Here is a 14,875-nt window from a genome sequence, read left to right as displayed (position 1 = left end):
GAGAGGAATGGGTTCTAGGGCCGACGGTGAGGAAGCATAGTTTTGAATAAAAGAAGATTAGAAGTTAGAGGTAAGTCCATGGAAGGGATTATTAAGGGTTTAGGCCGCAGTGGATATAATGGAGAAATATCACGCTCGGTTGCGGGTAGATTTATTTCAATCCTGGATTGTAAGTTCTATGGCGCAGATGAACCAGAGGCAGAACAGACGAAATAGACATCTTATTCCCAGGTTAGACCTCGACGCCCCCAATCCCAAAAAGCCCTTTAATGTCCTGAATAGCATACTACTGTTCTATCTTCATTCTACACCGAACTAAACACACTTCGCCATCTAAATCCGCCTAGAACTGCCCAAATCCATCTGTCCTCTGCGTTAGAATCTACCTATAGCCCTCCAACTCTCTACGCTTATAATCCTCCCATTGCTCCACAATTAGCAGATATCAGTGCACTGTACAATTCTCACCAGCTTGCTAGCGACCCGGAGGAGTATCCACAACAAACTTTGCTTGTAATTTTCAAATGTCTAACTCCCCTTAATATATATCGAATGAACCATAGGAAGGAAATTAATCAGAGAAATTTGAATGGCCGTACTGCTTTGCACTTAGCTGTTTTAACTAGCATTTCCTTATGGTGAAGATTTTGCTAGAGGATGGCGCGGGTCCGGGGATTCACGAGAGGGAGAGACGATGCTGGGATCTAATGCGAGGGTTTAAGAGTTTACGGAAAATGCTCAAGGGGTGTGTCGACAAGTTAGGCCCGGCGGGAAACTAAAAGATTATTAAGAGCCGTTTCCACGCTTGTGAGCGTGGAGAGTGGTGACATGGTAAATAGGAACTTGGGATACAAGGCTTACAAGGAGTTAAGAGTAGTATAAGATTCAGTGAGGTTGGCGACTAAGTCTATCACCTCTCTGCAAGGGTGTGGATGTGTATGATAGTAAGGTAGAAAATTCGGGAATTAGGGGTGCATTGGAAAGCACAGATTTCGGAATAACGTTTCCCTGGATTTACCCCTGACTCGTATGAATCTTACCGTCATGGGTCCAATCCGCGAATCCCGACACTGTTGCGGAAAGATTGTCAGTCAGCACAGTACCGTTCTTTGTATCTGGCGATCCAGAGCTCGTTCTCGCTTTTTCGTGAGAATTTCTGTTCGTTAAATTCTCCCGGCTTCGTCGAGCCCTTCCGGCCTTCTAATTTTGTTCTAGAGAATAAATTTGGTTTGTTTGAATCCCAAGGCTTAACTAGCGCGGCTCGAACAGTGATTCTGGGCTATCATCAACCTCTCCGGCTTCTCCTTCAGATCCTTTTCCAGTATCCTGCTCAGACTCATCTCTATATTCGTATTCCAGCCAGGGTGTATGTCGTTCCGAGGATCGTGCACCGAAGGCCTCTGAAGAATGCTTCCCAGCGCTGCAAGAGATCTTCAGCTCGACGGAATGTATCAGCGGTCTCTTTTGAAAGATTGCATTGGGGTATATTAGATTAAAACTCCCGTAGCTTTGCCCTAAGAATCATGAGCGGCGTTTCGCCATGTCGATCGTGACGAGATGACGAAGATCCTCGGCAGGCCACATGCGGTAAGCCTGATGATGTCCCACCAGTCCACCGGCACACCAAACCTCCAGCCGGCTTGTTTGAAGAGCTCAGATCGATTTTCGAGCCCCTGCATTAAGAACTAAGCTGAGAAGCCTATTTACACTTTAATTTCTCTCCTCAAATCCCTACCCGCAAGCACTTTCAATCTTAGAGTTTTCGATCTCTCATCTCAAACACACTCTTGATCACGACAAGCTCGCTGCTAATATGCTCCAAGCTTGATCTGGAGACATAGGCTAAGTTTCCTCCCTTACTATAGGATTAGTCGCAAGAGTTTCTAAAGTTCTTATATGTAGGCTTAGATTTTGCAGTTTAACTTCCATGCTTGCGAGGAGTGAGTGGAGTCGAGCTGAATACAGACCCAGCAAGCCGGCCATCTTAATTCGAATCCGCATTCAATCACGCTCAACCACTTCTATCAATATCATCCCCCTTGATCCGGAGTAAGGACGACCTTTCGTGCAGATTTTGCTACCTGAGAAGGGAGACACAAGGTGCTATGCATTCCATTGAGCAACCTCCAATTAGAATGCTTTCATACCTACCTTATAAATGGCTACACCGTACCATTTTATATCCTTCCTGCCTTCCAAAATCTTACCATTCGTCCTCCAATCCCTCTCGCGTACGTTCACTTGAAGATTTTATTCACTAACCCCTTCGCCTGCCCCATCAACCCCTTCAGCCCCTTCAAGCCACCACCAGCCCCATTTCCTCCCCCTCCCCCTCCTCCTCCCCCTCCTCCAGCCGATCCACTCCCATAAAGAAAATGATTAACATCATTACTACAATTCCCACACTCCCCACTCCCCATAAACGGCCCTCCTTCCCCCCACCCCACTCTCATAATCCTCGCCTTCCTCCCCTCCCACCCCGTCTTCTTATCTGTCGCATGAAACACGCCCCAAACCTCCTGACCGGCTGGCCCATTCACAACCACAAAATTCCCGTGTCCCGGCCCATAAGGAGGAGCATCATCTCTCCTCGCCATCAATAACGGTTGCCCAGATTTCCTCCAACTCGCCACCTCAAGTGGATTCCCGCCCACAAAATGCAAGATATTCATTTTATACTCGTGCGTCCATGAACCGGCGCAGGAATACACGATCCCGGTCCATCGCCCGTCGGGGGAGCTGAGGAATTGCGGGCCTTCGTTGATGCCGCTTTTACCCGAGTATTCCCAGGGGTGGTCGGGTGTGGAGATGCGTACGGGGGTGCCAGTACAGCAGGTTGGGCTTTCCATTTCGATGATGAAGATTTCTTGCTTGGATTCGCTGGAATTTTCGCCGAGAGGCCAGCCGGAATAGACGAAGCAGAGGCCGCCGTGGAGGGAGATTACGGTGCCGTCTATAGCCCATTGGTCTTCGGGTATGCCTTGGAGTCGTCCTTCGAAGTTCCAGGCCTGGGGATTTAAGGGGGATTGGTCGGATGGCGGGCCCGCTAGGACGTACATTCGGTGGGATTTGTTGCCATGGGCGGGATCGTCAGCGGCGAAATAGACGTACCAGCGCCCGTAGAGGGAGTGGAGTTCTGGGGCCCAGAGATCACCTGAGTATGGTGTGTTTGGGGGTGGCCGCCTACAGGAACAGTAAGAAATGAAATGGTGAGATGGTATGAAAGCCGAAAAGTAATAGGGGTCGAGAGCTCCAGAGGCCAAAAGCATTCTATATTAGAGACCGGCGAACAAGATGCTCCAAAATCAGAGACAGATTGTCTGATAACACAGCCGGAGTAGAGGAGATTGGAGACAAGAGAAGTGTCACAAGGAATTCGAGCATCGAGGGAAAGAGAACATACCATATGACATCCTTCTTTGCTCTCTTCTCAAACTCAAACAAACTATCCGCAGACCAAATCTCCACTCGATCCCCCGCTGTAAAGGTCTGTTTAATAAATTAGCTCTCGCTTACTTACAATGCTAATCCTTTCCCCCGCTTCTCCTCTTCTTCCCTCCCCTTCCCTGTCTCCCCTATACCTTGTCCCCTCCCCTTTCCCTCTCTCCTTTCCCCTTCCCCCTTCTCCCTTCGCTCCATCCCCATCCCCCCAACCCCCTCTCATATCTACCAAAACTACCCTCACACTCTAGCCCCCACACTTACCATATAATAAATCCCACCTTCGCAAATAACATACGGATCCGGGGTAGTCGCGTTCGTAATGGTAAGCACATGATCATTATACGGCAGATGTCCCATCGCTCCTTGCATTTGGCCAATACCCCCACCTCCACCTTGCATCTGGGCTTGGTCTTGGTCTGGGAACATAATTTCCACGATATACTTTGTAAACAAGGCTAAAAGCACGATTAACAAGATGCCTCAAGCAAGGGGCTTGGACGGACATGGAAGACTTCGAGTTTGGCGTTGAGCGAAAATGTAACGGGAGACAGACACAAAGGGAAGGTCTTCAGGTATTGGTAAGCTAGGAGCAGCTGTCCACGGGTTGTTTAGGAGGCGTGGTGGAAGGAAGAGAGGGGTGACGTCATCTAAAACGATGCAAGTAATGGATGGCGGCGCGGGATCGAGAATGGTGGGTAATTATTGGGTCCTTTGTTTCGGACAGAACGACAGAACGACACGTGGAATCCTGGTCATGACACGAATCCTGGAGGGTTGTGAGGGGCAAAGGCTTGGTGAGGCTGTCTGTGTGGCGGTGCCCAAAACTCAGCTCTAAGTGTTAGGCGTGGACATGGTACGCGCCTCCCGAAAATTAGGCTATCAGAACTACCTTGGTGGAGATAGAGTATATGAGACTCTCTAAAGTTTGTAGGGTTTCGTTTACCTATATCTTTATTTGCAGCTTGGATGAACGAGCACTAGCAGAATTTAAGGTTAATGCCCTACGGGATAGATTCAACCCCCCTCAACAGCAACACAACCACACAGTAGACCCACAAACATCCGTTTTGAAGGTAAACACATTACACTCAAGGAAATCTTCAGGAAATGGAGATCTTGCTACATAATAATAGTACACATTCCACTTATTCCGACCATTCGCCATGGGTATACAGAGTGCCATGCCATGCCCTAAAAGACACGTACAAAGAGCTGGGGTAGTCTCCGGGATCGAACGCCATCGTTAGTCATTACCTTGTCTGCTCCTGAAATCCCTGCATCTCTCCCGTGCTGCGTTTTGTGTGTATTCGTACAAGTCATCTGCAGTGATGAGCCAGTTTCGTCCACTCTACTCCATCACCCAATATCCATCATCCATCATCCCCTTCTTTTTCTCTTCCACTACTCCACTCCTATTATCTGCTATCCCATACAAACTCATCCACTCAGCCACCCACCCATACACCCAAGCGTTCCCCCCACACTAGTCTCACAAACCACTCCCCTAAAACCAATTCACCATCCCCATATGCCCCGCACCATTAGCCACCATCTGACCTTGCGCACCATCCATCCCATACTCCCTCACTAAATCATCCCAGTTCGCCCAATCCATCTGTCCGCCATCCAGATTCGGGGAATCAGAGCTCTGGCCACTACTTCCTCCCATTCCGGCGGGACTGTTGTTGAAATCGGAGGCCGCGAGGGTTGCGGGACTTTGAGTAAAGGCGTTGGAGCTGATACCGTCCATTGCCGTTGGTAATCGTGCGTTCGTATTCGTTGTTGGGTTCCTGTTCGTGGTGGTTGTTGAGGTCGCTGTCTCTGTCTCTGGTACTGGTGCACTAGGAAGACTATGCGGCATCATACGCCCAGAATCATTAGTCATATTAGGCGCACTGTCTTCCCAGTTATGGTCATGCCAGATATCGCGCATGAGGTAATCGAAGCCGTATTCCGTCATGTCTTGGAACATCTGTCCCGGGTTCGAATTCGAGGGGCCGCTCATACTCGCTCCATTCATCGACGAGCCACTTTGTGTACTTTTCCCAAACCCCAGCAACTCATTTCCTCCATTCATGAACGGACTCTGCGGATTCCCGTTCCTGGGACTCCCCGCCCAACTTGGTGGTTTCGCAACAGGCATATCACCCAGCCTGGGTGCGGTAGGTCTCAACAGCTTATCTAGATCCTCTGAGTTCGGTTGATCTGTCGGAATTGGTTCTTGAACCTGATCTAACAATTGTGGGAAATCCTGGTACATCAGTCCCCCATTCTTGAGCGCCTGACTCGCCCGTTCAAGAGTGAGTTCGCGCTCCCTCGCTGCCCGCGCCTTTGCCATGAGCTTCCGCAACGGCTTCCACAAGCATCCTTGCTTGCCTTTACGGGAGTTGGAGTCACGAAGCGGGAACCACCATCGGCCGGCGGTAGCTTCGAGAGCGCGCCACGCGCGTTCAACGGCCTCGCCCTTGGTACGGACGCAGAGTTCGGAGAGGAGGAAAGCGATAGCGTGCCATTGGACGTAGGTGCGGAAGAGCCAGCCCCATTTCATTGTGCGGGCTTCAGTTTCGAGGAGGATTGAGTATTCAATATTTTCGAGGGAGGTGATGAAAAGTTTGTCTTTAGTTTCTTGGGGGAGCGATGCACCTAGGAGGTTGTTAGTATTGTAGTATAATCAGGAGCTAGGTGGAGGACTTACCTCCATCTCGCCTCTGATGTGGATGGTACACAATCAACCACATCTTGCTCATTACTAAACGAGATACAGTCGCCGTCACCCAGTAGAGTGGCACCGACATATCGCAATCTTTCAAGTACTTATCTTCCAGGCGTTGATGGCATTCGCTGATCCATTTCTCCTTTTCAGGGATTGTAAGATTGGCGAAGAAATAATTGCATCGGTTGGGTCCAGGTGGGATGTAGAGGATGCGACGGAAGATATTAGCGACTTCAAAGCGGATGATGCAGAATGTCATGTCAGTGAAACCAACGCGCTCCGGAGGGAAGTCAGTCATATCAGGATCGAGGTCTTTGTCATTGACGTTCAGAGGCTACATCTGTTAGTTTAGATATTCCAGGGGGTGATGAAATAGCATACCATCTTGGTGTCGAACTGCGCTTCAACAATCGTGGGATCGCAACCATGGTCCTCAGACGCTCGAGCGTCCAGGATGCAAACCTGCCACCAAAGTCTCCTCCGCATCTCGATCTCAAAAGGCGGAAGCCCAAAGTGGCTTCCATCCCTATGTATGCCCAGCGTTTGTGCAATACGAACGACCAATCCGGTCAACGTCCAAATTTTCCTCGCATCATCATTCCTCCGGATGATATTCAGAAAGATGACGAAAGCTTGGAGTATAATGGTCTCGTCACAGTAAAGAAAATTCGCCCTCGCAAGTGCTTGCTCCAAAGCAAAGCGATACTTCTCGAGCAGGGAGGAGCGTTCTTCACCCCACTTCTCCAGACATTCCTGAGGCATGATACTCGTCACTGCACCGTAGTATATCGAAAACATCAGACATTCCACTCCCTTGGGGACTTTTTCTGGATGTGTCATGGCATCCAATAACATAGGCTCGGTAGACGGGACATGGAGTACTTTGACCAGAGGATCCACATTCTCCTTGTATACCTCCCAGAACTCGCGGGCACGCTCGGGAGTAGGATGGAGGGCCAGCATGTCCACGCTCGTCGAGCTGTACCCGAAAATGAAGCTTTGATGCTGTGAGGAGAAGTTGGACGACTCGGGTGAATCATGGCTTTCGTCTTCGTAGTCGGATGGCTCGATAAGTATAGCTTTAAGATCTTCAACCTACATGCAGTTAGTAATACTCCTAAAGGTGGTTGCATATTTATAGTACCCACCTCATTATTCAAGCTTGCCCAAAAAGAATTGTTGATATACCGACTCCTCCCTTGATCAACCACCAACCTCCCAAACCGACTCTCCAAACCCTCTACACTATTATCCACCGCCACGCTCGGGCTCTCCCGTGATCCATTAGGACACATACTCATACTCCCCTGTCTACTCCTTTGTTCACCCTCTTTCTCCAGCTCATGTTCTTCCACCTGCGCATTCAGCGTCTTGACTACACCCTCCAACCTCCGCAACCGATCCATGAGCTCTCCATCGGGCGGTTTCCTCGATTTGCGCGGCGCGCGTCCCGGGCCAGGGAACACACATTCGATTTTCGCACGGGCGCAGTTTGAACACGGTTGCTTCTTGTCGCATTTTACCTTGCGCTTTCGACATGTGACGCAAGAGCGTGGGTTCGGGGATCCACTTGCACCGCTCACACTCCCTGAATGTGACATCGAGCCTGATTTCTGGACGCGGGGTTGCGAGGTTTGCGAATGCAAGATATCGTCCGACATCTCACTCAGACAGAAGAACTATGGGAAAGGAGGGAGGAGATGGAGAAGGGGGGGTTGGGAGTGTTAGGCCAGTCAGGCAGAACGTGGGGTGTGGCCGGTGCTTGAAAAGGGCTGAGGGTTCCAGAGATAGATTTTGGATAGGACTTGGAAGATCCCTGTCAAAGAGTCGGAGTTTGGATGAAGAAAAAGCGCCGATAATGGAGGACGACGTGCGCTCATGCATGAAGCCGTCGGTGGCTGAAAACGTGTGACTCTAGGGAGGATATTCGTAATTGAACGCGTTCTCTCAGCTCACACAGAACTCTATCCTCGCTCAATAGTCAGAAGAGAAGAACTGGAAGAAGGTTGGAGGAGAGTGCCAAATGAGGGGGGCATGAAGAATCAAAACATCCATCAATCGGCACCTCCTTTACCACCGGCCCGACCTTCGTCATCTCCATCCCTCGCAATCCCAGGGGAAAAGTTAGTTCCATCTGATAACTTCCGACCCCTCAGAACCGGTGTCCAGTTCGAAAGGCGCAAACATGCTGACGAAGCCGCCCTGAACCAGCCTTCGCCCCTCTCCCCTTCACAACCTCATTCGCCTGTTCCAAATTCACTCAAGGCGCCTTTCTCCCCCCAGCCAGGTGCTCAACTTAATCATCTGACTCTTCCGTCCTCCGTCTCACGCAGTTCATCCCAGTCCCAGGGCTGAAGTGCTCCAGAACCGACGAACCGGAGTGTGACCGCTGATGATGCTATGCAACACTCCACTAGCTAGCAGGGAAAGTCTCCTGCTCTGTTGGAACACCCAGCTGGCCTCCACTTGCCCCACGAATAAGACAGACCTATTTGGCCAAAATGTGCAAGTGGACGTGCGCTGCTCACGGACGTAGGGCGCACGAAGGGTCCATGCGATTTGTCGCTACAGCTCGTCCAACCTTTCATGCTTTGTCAGGCGTTGTACGAAGCTTGTGCGATCTCGTACATCAATAGTCTCCAGTATCTAACATAAATGGGAGGGAGAAAAATTATTCGATCTGCCTTCTAGCACTAGGCTCCAGCTTTTCAGTCATCGCTAAGCAAAGGCTGGGAGATCATTTTAGCCGATTTTTTTTTTTTGGGAAGTGATGGGGTGGTAAGAGAAGGCCCGGAACGGAGAAGATGGAGCATCATGTCCGTTCCTCCGTCCGACAACCTTGAATAGCACACCCCATGCAGCGAGGGAGTAGCATCCTGCAGGTGGGATTCCGACAGCAACAGTCGCCTTCTCGACCCGTTACTGGTTGAATCATTGCGATATGTCTCCGCTAAGGTTGTGTTGCATTTACGATGAAAAGGCCAGATCAAGATCCACGCAGACTCTCATACGCTAGCCTCGTTATTTCAAAGTTGACAGGTGAAATAATGATCATCTCCGTGCACGAGAAAGCCTACGAAGCGCGCCACTCGACACACCGACACACTTGAACATGTTCTAGAAAGAGTGCTTACATGAAACAATCCTAGGGACGGGAACCTGGAAGCTACGAGGTGCATGGAGTCGATTGCGGGATGCGCGGAAAGCGAGAAACTAAGGAGAATATCTAGCCCTATGGCTGGCTTGACTTGCTTCCGAGCTCGGAATGGAGTGGAAAAGGTTCACCGGGGCTTGTAGGCCTGCAGTCTGCCATGCGAAGTCCTATGTATTTATGATTGGAGGCGCATTTGGTCAGATGGCCTGTCCCACACCGAGCCGTGCCGCAAGTTGTTCGCTCACCTTTGCCACTGATGAGGAATATTGGGGTGCTTGTCTGGTGGTTTTTGGTTATGGATGCCTATTCCAAGCCTTCTATCCAACCATTACAGAATCCTGACCAGGAATGACGATAGGTATTTGGTACAAAGCCAGCTAACCAAGAAACTCCCCCTTCCATAACAAACACCCAAAACGCCGCTATAACCTGAGACGATCCCAAGAGGTAGAAAGACGCTTTGATCTCCATCAGAGGCTCAACGCAGTCCTCGCTCGCCGCGTCCCCCAACATTCCGTTCCCTCGTTCTCCGATTCCGCTCCACGCTGAGATGTACCCCCCTATCTTCTGCCTCGTCTTCAAGCTCCTGTTCGACCTCCTCTCGGACTTTCATGATTTCGTCTTCCGTCAAGCCAATCGTATTTACTACGACACTAGGAGCGCCTTCGAGATACCGCAGGTTTTCTAGAGCATGTTGGACAAGCTTTTGCAGTTTCTGGGCTGAATTGACATTATCGTGACGCTTAGTGTTATGAAGGTCTGGGTAGAGTGTACCACCGCCGTTCTCATCGCCCTGGAAAGCCTGGATATATGGGAGGTGGGTTGGTAGATTATTATGGAGTGTTGCTCCAACGCAGACAGCTGTCTCATGACACCAAGTGCGCGCGACGTTCCTGGGCGTATAGCCTCCCCCTCCTATGAGCAGAAGCGGTTTCTCAAAACTCTTAACCGTCTCAACACAGGAGCCATGCGCCTTGATGTTCAAGTTGAACTTCCCCAAGCGATCGCCACCGAGCGAGTCCGCGCCACACTGGAGGACAATGGCTTCAGGTTGGTATTTCTCAACAACAGCGCCGGTAATCGTTTTGAAGAGCCATTTATACTGATCATCGTCGATGCCATCTTCAAGCGGGATATTTAGAGTGTGTCCTTTGCCCCTACTTGAAGGATCATTTGGTCCCATTTCGTGGATATTGCCTGTCCCGGGGAAAAAAGGGTAACCGTTCTTATCGATTCCGAATTTGTGGTAGGACAGGGTAAAGACACGATCTGTGGACTCAAACGCTTGCTCGACGCCATCGCCATGGTGGACGTCGATGTCGATGTAGAGCACGCGTTGATGTCGAGTGAGTAATTGCTGGATGGCAAGGACAATGTCGTTGATGTAACAGAAGCCCGAGGCCATGTTCTTCTTGGCGTGGTGAAGGCCGCCGGACCAGTTGATGGCGATGCTAGATTGTTGGCTAGTCAGGCTGTTGGCGGCCCAGAGCGAAGCATTGCTGTAAAGGGTGACATAGTTCCATAGACCATCAAAAACAGGACAGTCGTTAGATTCGCCACCAAAGCCATATGCAAGATAGCTTGGGTCATCGTGCTCGACGTTCTGCGGTGTAATTCTATAGATCAATTTAGCAAATGTTAAAGATGCCTTCTCTAGCTAGAAGAAACTCACTTGCTTAGAAATTCGAGGTAACCTTCATCGTGAAACTGCGAGAGCTGCTCAAAAGTAGCGGGTGGCGGTTGATATAGATCCATAGTAAATTCTAGTCCATAGGCCAAGACCAGATGTTTCGTAAGGGTTAACCTCCAGGGTTTCATCGGATGGGAGCTTCCAAAGTGGTGGTATTCGACATGTGGATTGTAATGAAAAGAAACGCTGTATCCCTGCGGTTTCTCCATGCCAAAGGTCTCTGCCTCCTTGATGATAATTTCCCGTTTCTCTTTATCACTAAGCACTTTAAAGGCTTCGAAATCAGCATCATATAGACCATCTACTGCCGGAGACATGTATTCCTCGACTATATTATTAGAATACCCATTTGCAGGGAAGGCACCGTTTTGCTTCATCGTAGGGTGGGGCCCAATGCTGTCGTCACCGGAAGACTCAAGAAAGCTGTCACCAAATTTGCTGATTATTGGCCCGCTGTAGGGGTCTGGAGGCCCCTCGTCGACCCACTTGCGTATGTTCTTTGGAGTTGGGATGGATGGATTCGCAAAAGAGAACCTGACCTTTCCTGGACGAAGACCTTTGCGAGGGCGGGCTTTCTGACCCACAGGATCGTCCGAGTTGCGGATCCCTGATGGGCGAGCCCTGAAGGGAATCTTGCGGGAAACAGCCTTTGGAAGAATGATCGTCTCTGCCTCAGACGTCTCACATGAAGCGGAAGGGATCCTGCTAAGTTTTCTACCGCCGATGAAGGTTGGCTTAGTCTTGCGGCGAGAGATGCCAAGATCCTGGTTCTGTTGGGCGCGTTTGGCTGCTGGCTTGGTTTTGCTTGGTGGAGTTCTCGCCGCCTCCTCCTGCACCTTTTGGTATTCCTTTTTGAACTGCTTGAGCGTGGTTTCGTCCTCGAAGTCGCTACCACTGTCGTTCTTAGGTGGTTCGCTGACGCTGGTGGAGGAATCATCCCGGTCGTCGTTGGTGTTGTAATTGGCCATGTTACCGAATTCTGCACGTGAGGCGGCTCTTTTGGAAGGTGGCGTTGGCGGCGGCGATCGGTTCTGTCTTTGTTAGTCTTGGCTTTCTCCTCAACTTGAACATCAAACTACCACCGCGTGAACAAAATCGAGAATATTGGACCAAAGTGGGATCAAAGTAAGGAAGTTAAAGGATAAGAGTGGAACGATTGAAAAGAGAATCCACGGTTTGTTGTGTCGTCACTGGACTTGGTTTTGCGGTGTGCTCCAGTCTTTCACTGCGGCCGCCGAAATCTCACTTCCCAGGCCGACTTTCATCACAACACCATCATATTCCATCGAAAAGTCATCATCTTCGAGCATTTTCGAGCAAGCAGATATATTTGACGCCCTTTCCCCCCCCCCCCCCCCCCCCCCCCCCCCCCCCCCCCCCCCCCCCCCCCCCCCCTTCCCCCCTCCCCCGCACGCTACTCCACTAGGTGCAACAGACCGTGTCAAAGTCAGAGATCACTATGGCCATCGCAGAGGATCCCGCCACCATTCTCGAACAGTTCATTCATGATGGTTAGATGAGATCTCTTCTAATCTGGCCCTCGCAAAAAGCGGTACTAATTTTGATAGTCGCAAATCTACCGGCAGAGATAACACATCTCTACGAAGAGGTGCAGGCCAAAGACCAGCAGATCAACGAGTGTCGCAGCATCATCAACGCGCGTGATAGCAGTCTTCAGAAGTTCATCAAGCTTAACGGTAGTCTCGTTCAGAATCCAAAAGAAGAGCCGTATGCAAAGATCATTCAGCAAAACTTCGACAAAGCCCAGGTTTTACAGGAAGAGAAAATCGCGCTAGTGGAAAAGGCCTGCTCATTGGTACCGTCTACTTCATGGCCAGTATTGACATCTTGGCTGACATGCGTCAAAGATGGACAGGCACGTTAAACGACTAGATATAAAACTGCGCGACCTGCAAAATGATGGGTCCATCCCAACAGACCCCCGCATGCCATCATTGCTTCGTGAGTCCGAGGGCAACCTGGTGGCACCAGCGTCGGTCACCAACACAGGCGCTAATACGCCACTTCATCCACTATCTGGAAACACTAGTGGCGGTTCTGCCAACCTCCATCAAGCTACGGTTGTTGCCAGACTTAACAGTGCGATCAATGCAAGTGCTAGGATGAACCCTTCGTCATTACAGACGATGCAGACTCAAGCCCTCCTCAACCAGCAGAGACTCACTAACGCGCAGAGCGCAATACAGGCCACAGCGCGACAAGAGCGCGAGATGTCAGCGGGCAGCGACAGCAAACGGCGCCGCCTCAATGCTAGTTTGGGCTCACTTCCACAGCCTTCCTCACAGCTTGCCCGGTCCTCATCAATGGGGCCCGGGACGCCGAAGCCCTCGACGCCAGGATCACGTGCGGGGAGTGTTGGGCCGAAGCCGCAGAAAAATGCTCTGACGGTGAAGAAGGCCAAGCCGCAGCAGCCGCTCCGGAAGCAGGCGATAGCTGCCAAGTCTGGTATGAAGAACCCCAAACGCCATAGGAAGGGTGGCTCTAGGGCCTCCCCTTCCACGACGGCAGACGACGAGAGTTTACAGAGCGAAGCAGGGACAGAGGACGAGGAGATGTCGGGCGCCGGCGGCGGAGACCAAGAGGAAGACGAGTCCGACGACACCAAATACTGCTTCTGCCAGCGCGTCAGCTTCGGCGACATGGTGGCCTGCGACAACGACAACTGCCAGTTCCAGTGGTTCCATTGGGAATGCGTGGGTATCAAGGAGGAACCGGTGGGCGACTGGCTGTGTCCAGAATGCAGGAAGCAGCCTGCAAACAAGATCAAGAGGGCGCGGTGAGGGAGGGGTTGGGGTTGGGGTTTGGGGTGGGGGTGGGGGGAGGGGGAGGGGGGAATGGAGGGGGATGGAGGGGGGATTGATGATTGAGGGGGGGGCGGAGAGATATTGGCGTCTTACGACGTGCTTCTCCGACGCGCAGATACGCTGAAGGATGCGTGCGTCTTGCGCCTTCACTTTGGTTTTGCGGAGAATTTGGGCATTGGATCTTGCATACAGGAGCTATCGGAGGTTGAGATGCTGCTTAGCGCCGGGAGGAGGGTGGTTTAGCCTTGTGGGTTGGGTTTTGGGCTGGGGGCGGAAGGGGCGCACGAAGGATAGGCCACTGTGGTAGAGAGCTGAGAAGCAATATTGCGGTGTGAACTTGGGGACCATGGACAGTAGAGTGTATGATAGCGTCACGAGATTGCAGCCTTAAGGCATGAATGAGAATTTCCACGAGCAGCGAGGGGCGCGGGCTGATCGCGTGTGCAGCCGTAGTGCGAATCGCGATGGACCGTGAAATAATGTTGCGAGGACAGGGGGATGGCGGAACGGGTTGCTTGCAATTTCCAACAGTGCCGCCCACTGCCGGCGCACCATGGTCGAGAGTGTCGGCAAGTTGTCTTGCTCTGCGGTCACTCCAAGACAACGTCAGACCGACTCATTTTGCAACACTTTTGTTTTCCGTTGCTCCTGGAGGGATCACGCAGCTCTAGGCCGTGTGCGTGGGTACATCGTCGGCGAGCAGGCCCAGGGTTGCGCCGTCTCTCGAGCACTGCCATTCGTTGAGCCTGGCCCTAGCGCTCCCGACTCCAACCAGCAGCCCAGCGCTCTGTCGGCCAAGGCTGGTCGAAAGGGGCCCCATCACCGACCTTTTTTTCAATCTCAAGGCCCCAGGCCAACTCCAACGACCTTCCTTTGAGCCTTGCAAGCTGCGCTGCCTCGCCCTTCGCCTCTACCGCTCCTTTCTGCCCCTGTCGCTGTCTCTGCTGCTCCTGCTCCTCCTCTGCTCCTGCTGTTGCTCCTGCTGCTGCTGCTGCTGCTGCTGCTGCTGCTGCTGCTGCTGCTCCGCCGGCGCTTTCACTAGACGCCGC

At 51.5% G+C, this 14,875-nt stretch overlaps 5 protein-coding genes across 5 annotated transcripts; 2 read left to right on the top strand and 3 right to left on the bottom strand.

Annotated features, from left to right (window-relative positions):
• Nucleotides 1-2,237: 2,237 nt before the first annotated feature.
• Nucleotides 2,238-4,164, bottom strand: BDR25DRAFT_337095 (alpha-L-arabinofuranosidase II; the record flags this gene model as incomplete). Its single annotated transcript, XM_033693165.1, has 4 exons — nucleotides 3,948-4,164; nucleotides 3,706-3,899; nucleotides 3,404-3,489; nucleotides 2,238-3,183 (listed from the first exon to the last, which is right to left on the bottom strand). Exons 2-4 carry the CDS (start codon nucleotides 3,868-3,870, stop codon nucleotides 2,238-2,240), a joined length of 1,197 nt encoding a protein of 398 aa, XP_033542214.1. The 5' UTR covers nucleotides 3,871-3,899; nucleotides 3,948-4,164.
• A 381-nt stretch (nucleotides 4,165-4,545) lies between these two features.
• On the bottom strand, nucleotides 4,546-8,173 carry BDR25DRAFT_346238 (uncharacterized protein). The gene is made up of 4 exons (XM_033694124.1): nucleotides 7,306-8,173; nucleotides 6,539-7,252; nucleotides 6,140-6,491; nucleotides 4,546-6,087 (listed from the first exon to the last, which is right to left on the bottom strand). Exons 1-4 carry the CDS (start codon nucleotides 7,816-7,818, stop codon nucleotides 4,949-4,951), a joined length of 2,718 nt encoding a protein of 905 aa, XP_033542213.1. The 5' UTR covers nucleotides 7,819-8,173; the 3' UTR covers nucleotides 4,546-4,948.
• On the top strand, nucleotides 7,858-8,812 carry BDR25DRAFT_360726 (uncharacterized protein; the record flags this gene model as incomplete). Its single annotated transcript, XM_033696294.1, has 7 exons — nucleotides 7,858-7,889; nucleotides 7,928-8,047; nucleotides 8,080-8,444; nucleotides 8,491-8,537; nucleotides 8,575-8,666; nucleotides 8,694-8,750; nucleotides 8,794-8,812. The coding sequence occupies 7 exons, from the start codon at nucleotides 7,858-7,860 to the stop codon at nucleotides 8,810-8,812; spliced, it is 732 nt and encodes a 243-aa protein (XP_033542212.1).
• Nucleotides 8,813-9,789: 977 nt separating this feature from the next.
• On the bottom strand, nucleotides 9,790-11,378 carry BDR25DRAFT_239812 (putative histone deacetylase; the record flags this gene model as incomplete). Its single annotated transcript, XM_033685693.1, has 2 exons — nucleotides 9,790-10,927; nucleotides 10,984-11,378. The coding sequence occupies 2 exons, from the start codon at nucleotides 11,376-11,378 to the stop codon at nucleotides 9,790-9,792; spliced, it is 1,533 nt and encodes a 510-aa protein (XP_033542211.1).
• A 1,082-nt stretch (nucleotides 11,379-12,460) lies between these two features.
• Nucleotides 12,461-13,802, top strand: BDR25DRAFT_318607 (uncharacterized protein; the record flags this gene model as incomplete). The annotated part of the gene is made up of 3 exons (XM_033691758.1): nucleotides 12,461-12,512; nucleotides 12,570-12,817; nucleotides 12,870-13,802. 3 exons carry the CDS (start codon nucleotides 12,461-12,463, stop codon nucleotides 13,800-13,802), a joined length of 1,233 nt encoding a protein of 410 aa, XP_033542210.1.
• Nucleotides 13,803-14,875: the final 1,073 nt, after the last annotated feature.

This window comes from Lindgomyces ingoldianus, assembly GCF_010093535.1.
Source record: "Lindgomyces ingoldianus strain ATCC 200398 unplaced genomic scaffold BDR25scaffold_39, whole genome shotgun sequence".
Taxonomy (NCBI): Eukaryota; Fungi; Ascomycota; class Dothideomycetes; order Pleosporales; family Lindgomycetaceae; genus Lindgomyces; species Lindgomyces ingoldianus.
The sequence above is the reverse complement of the archived record's forward strand: the minus strand, read 5'-3'. Positions and strand labels throughout refer to the sequence as shown.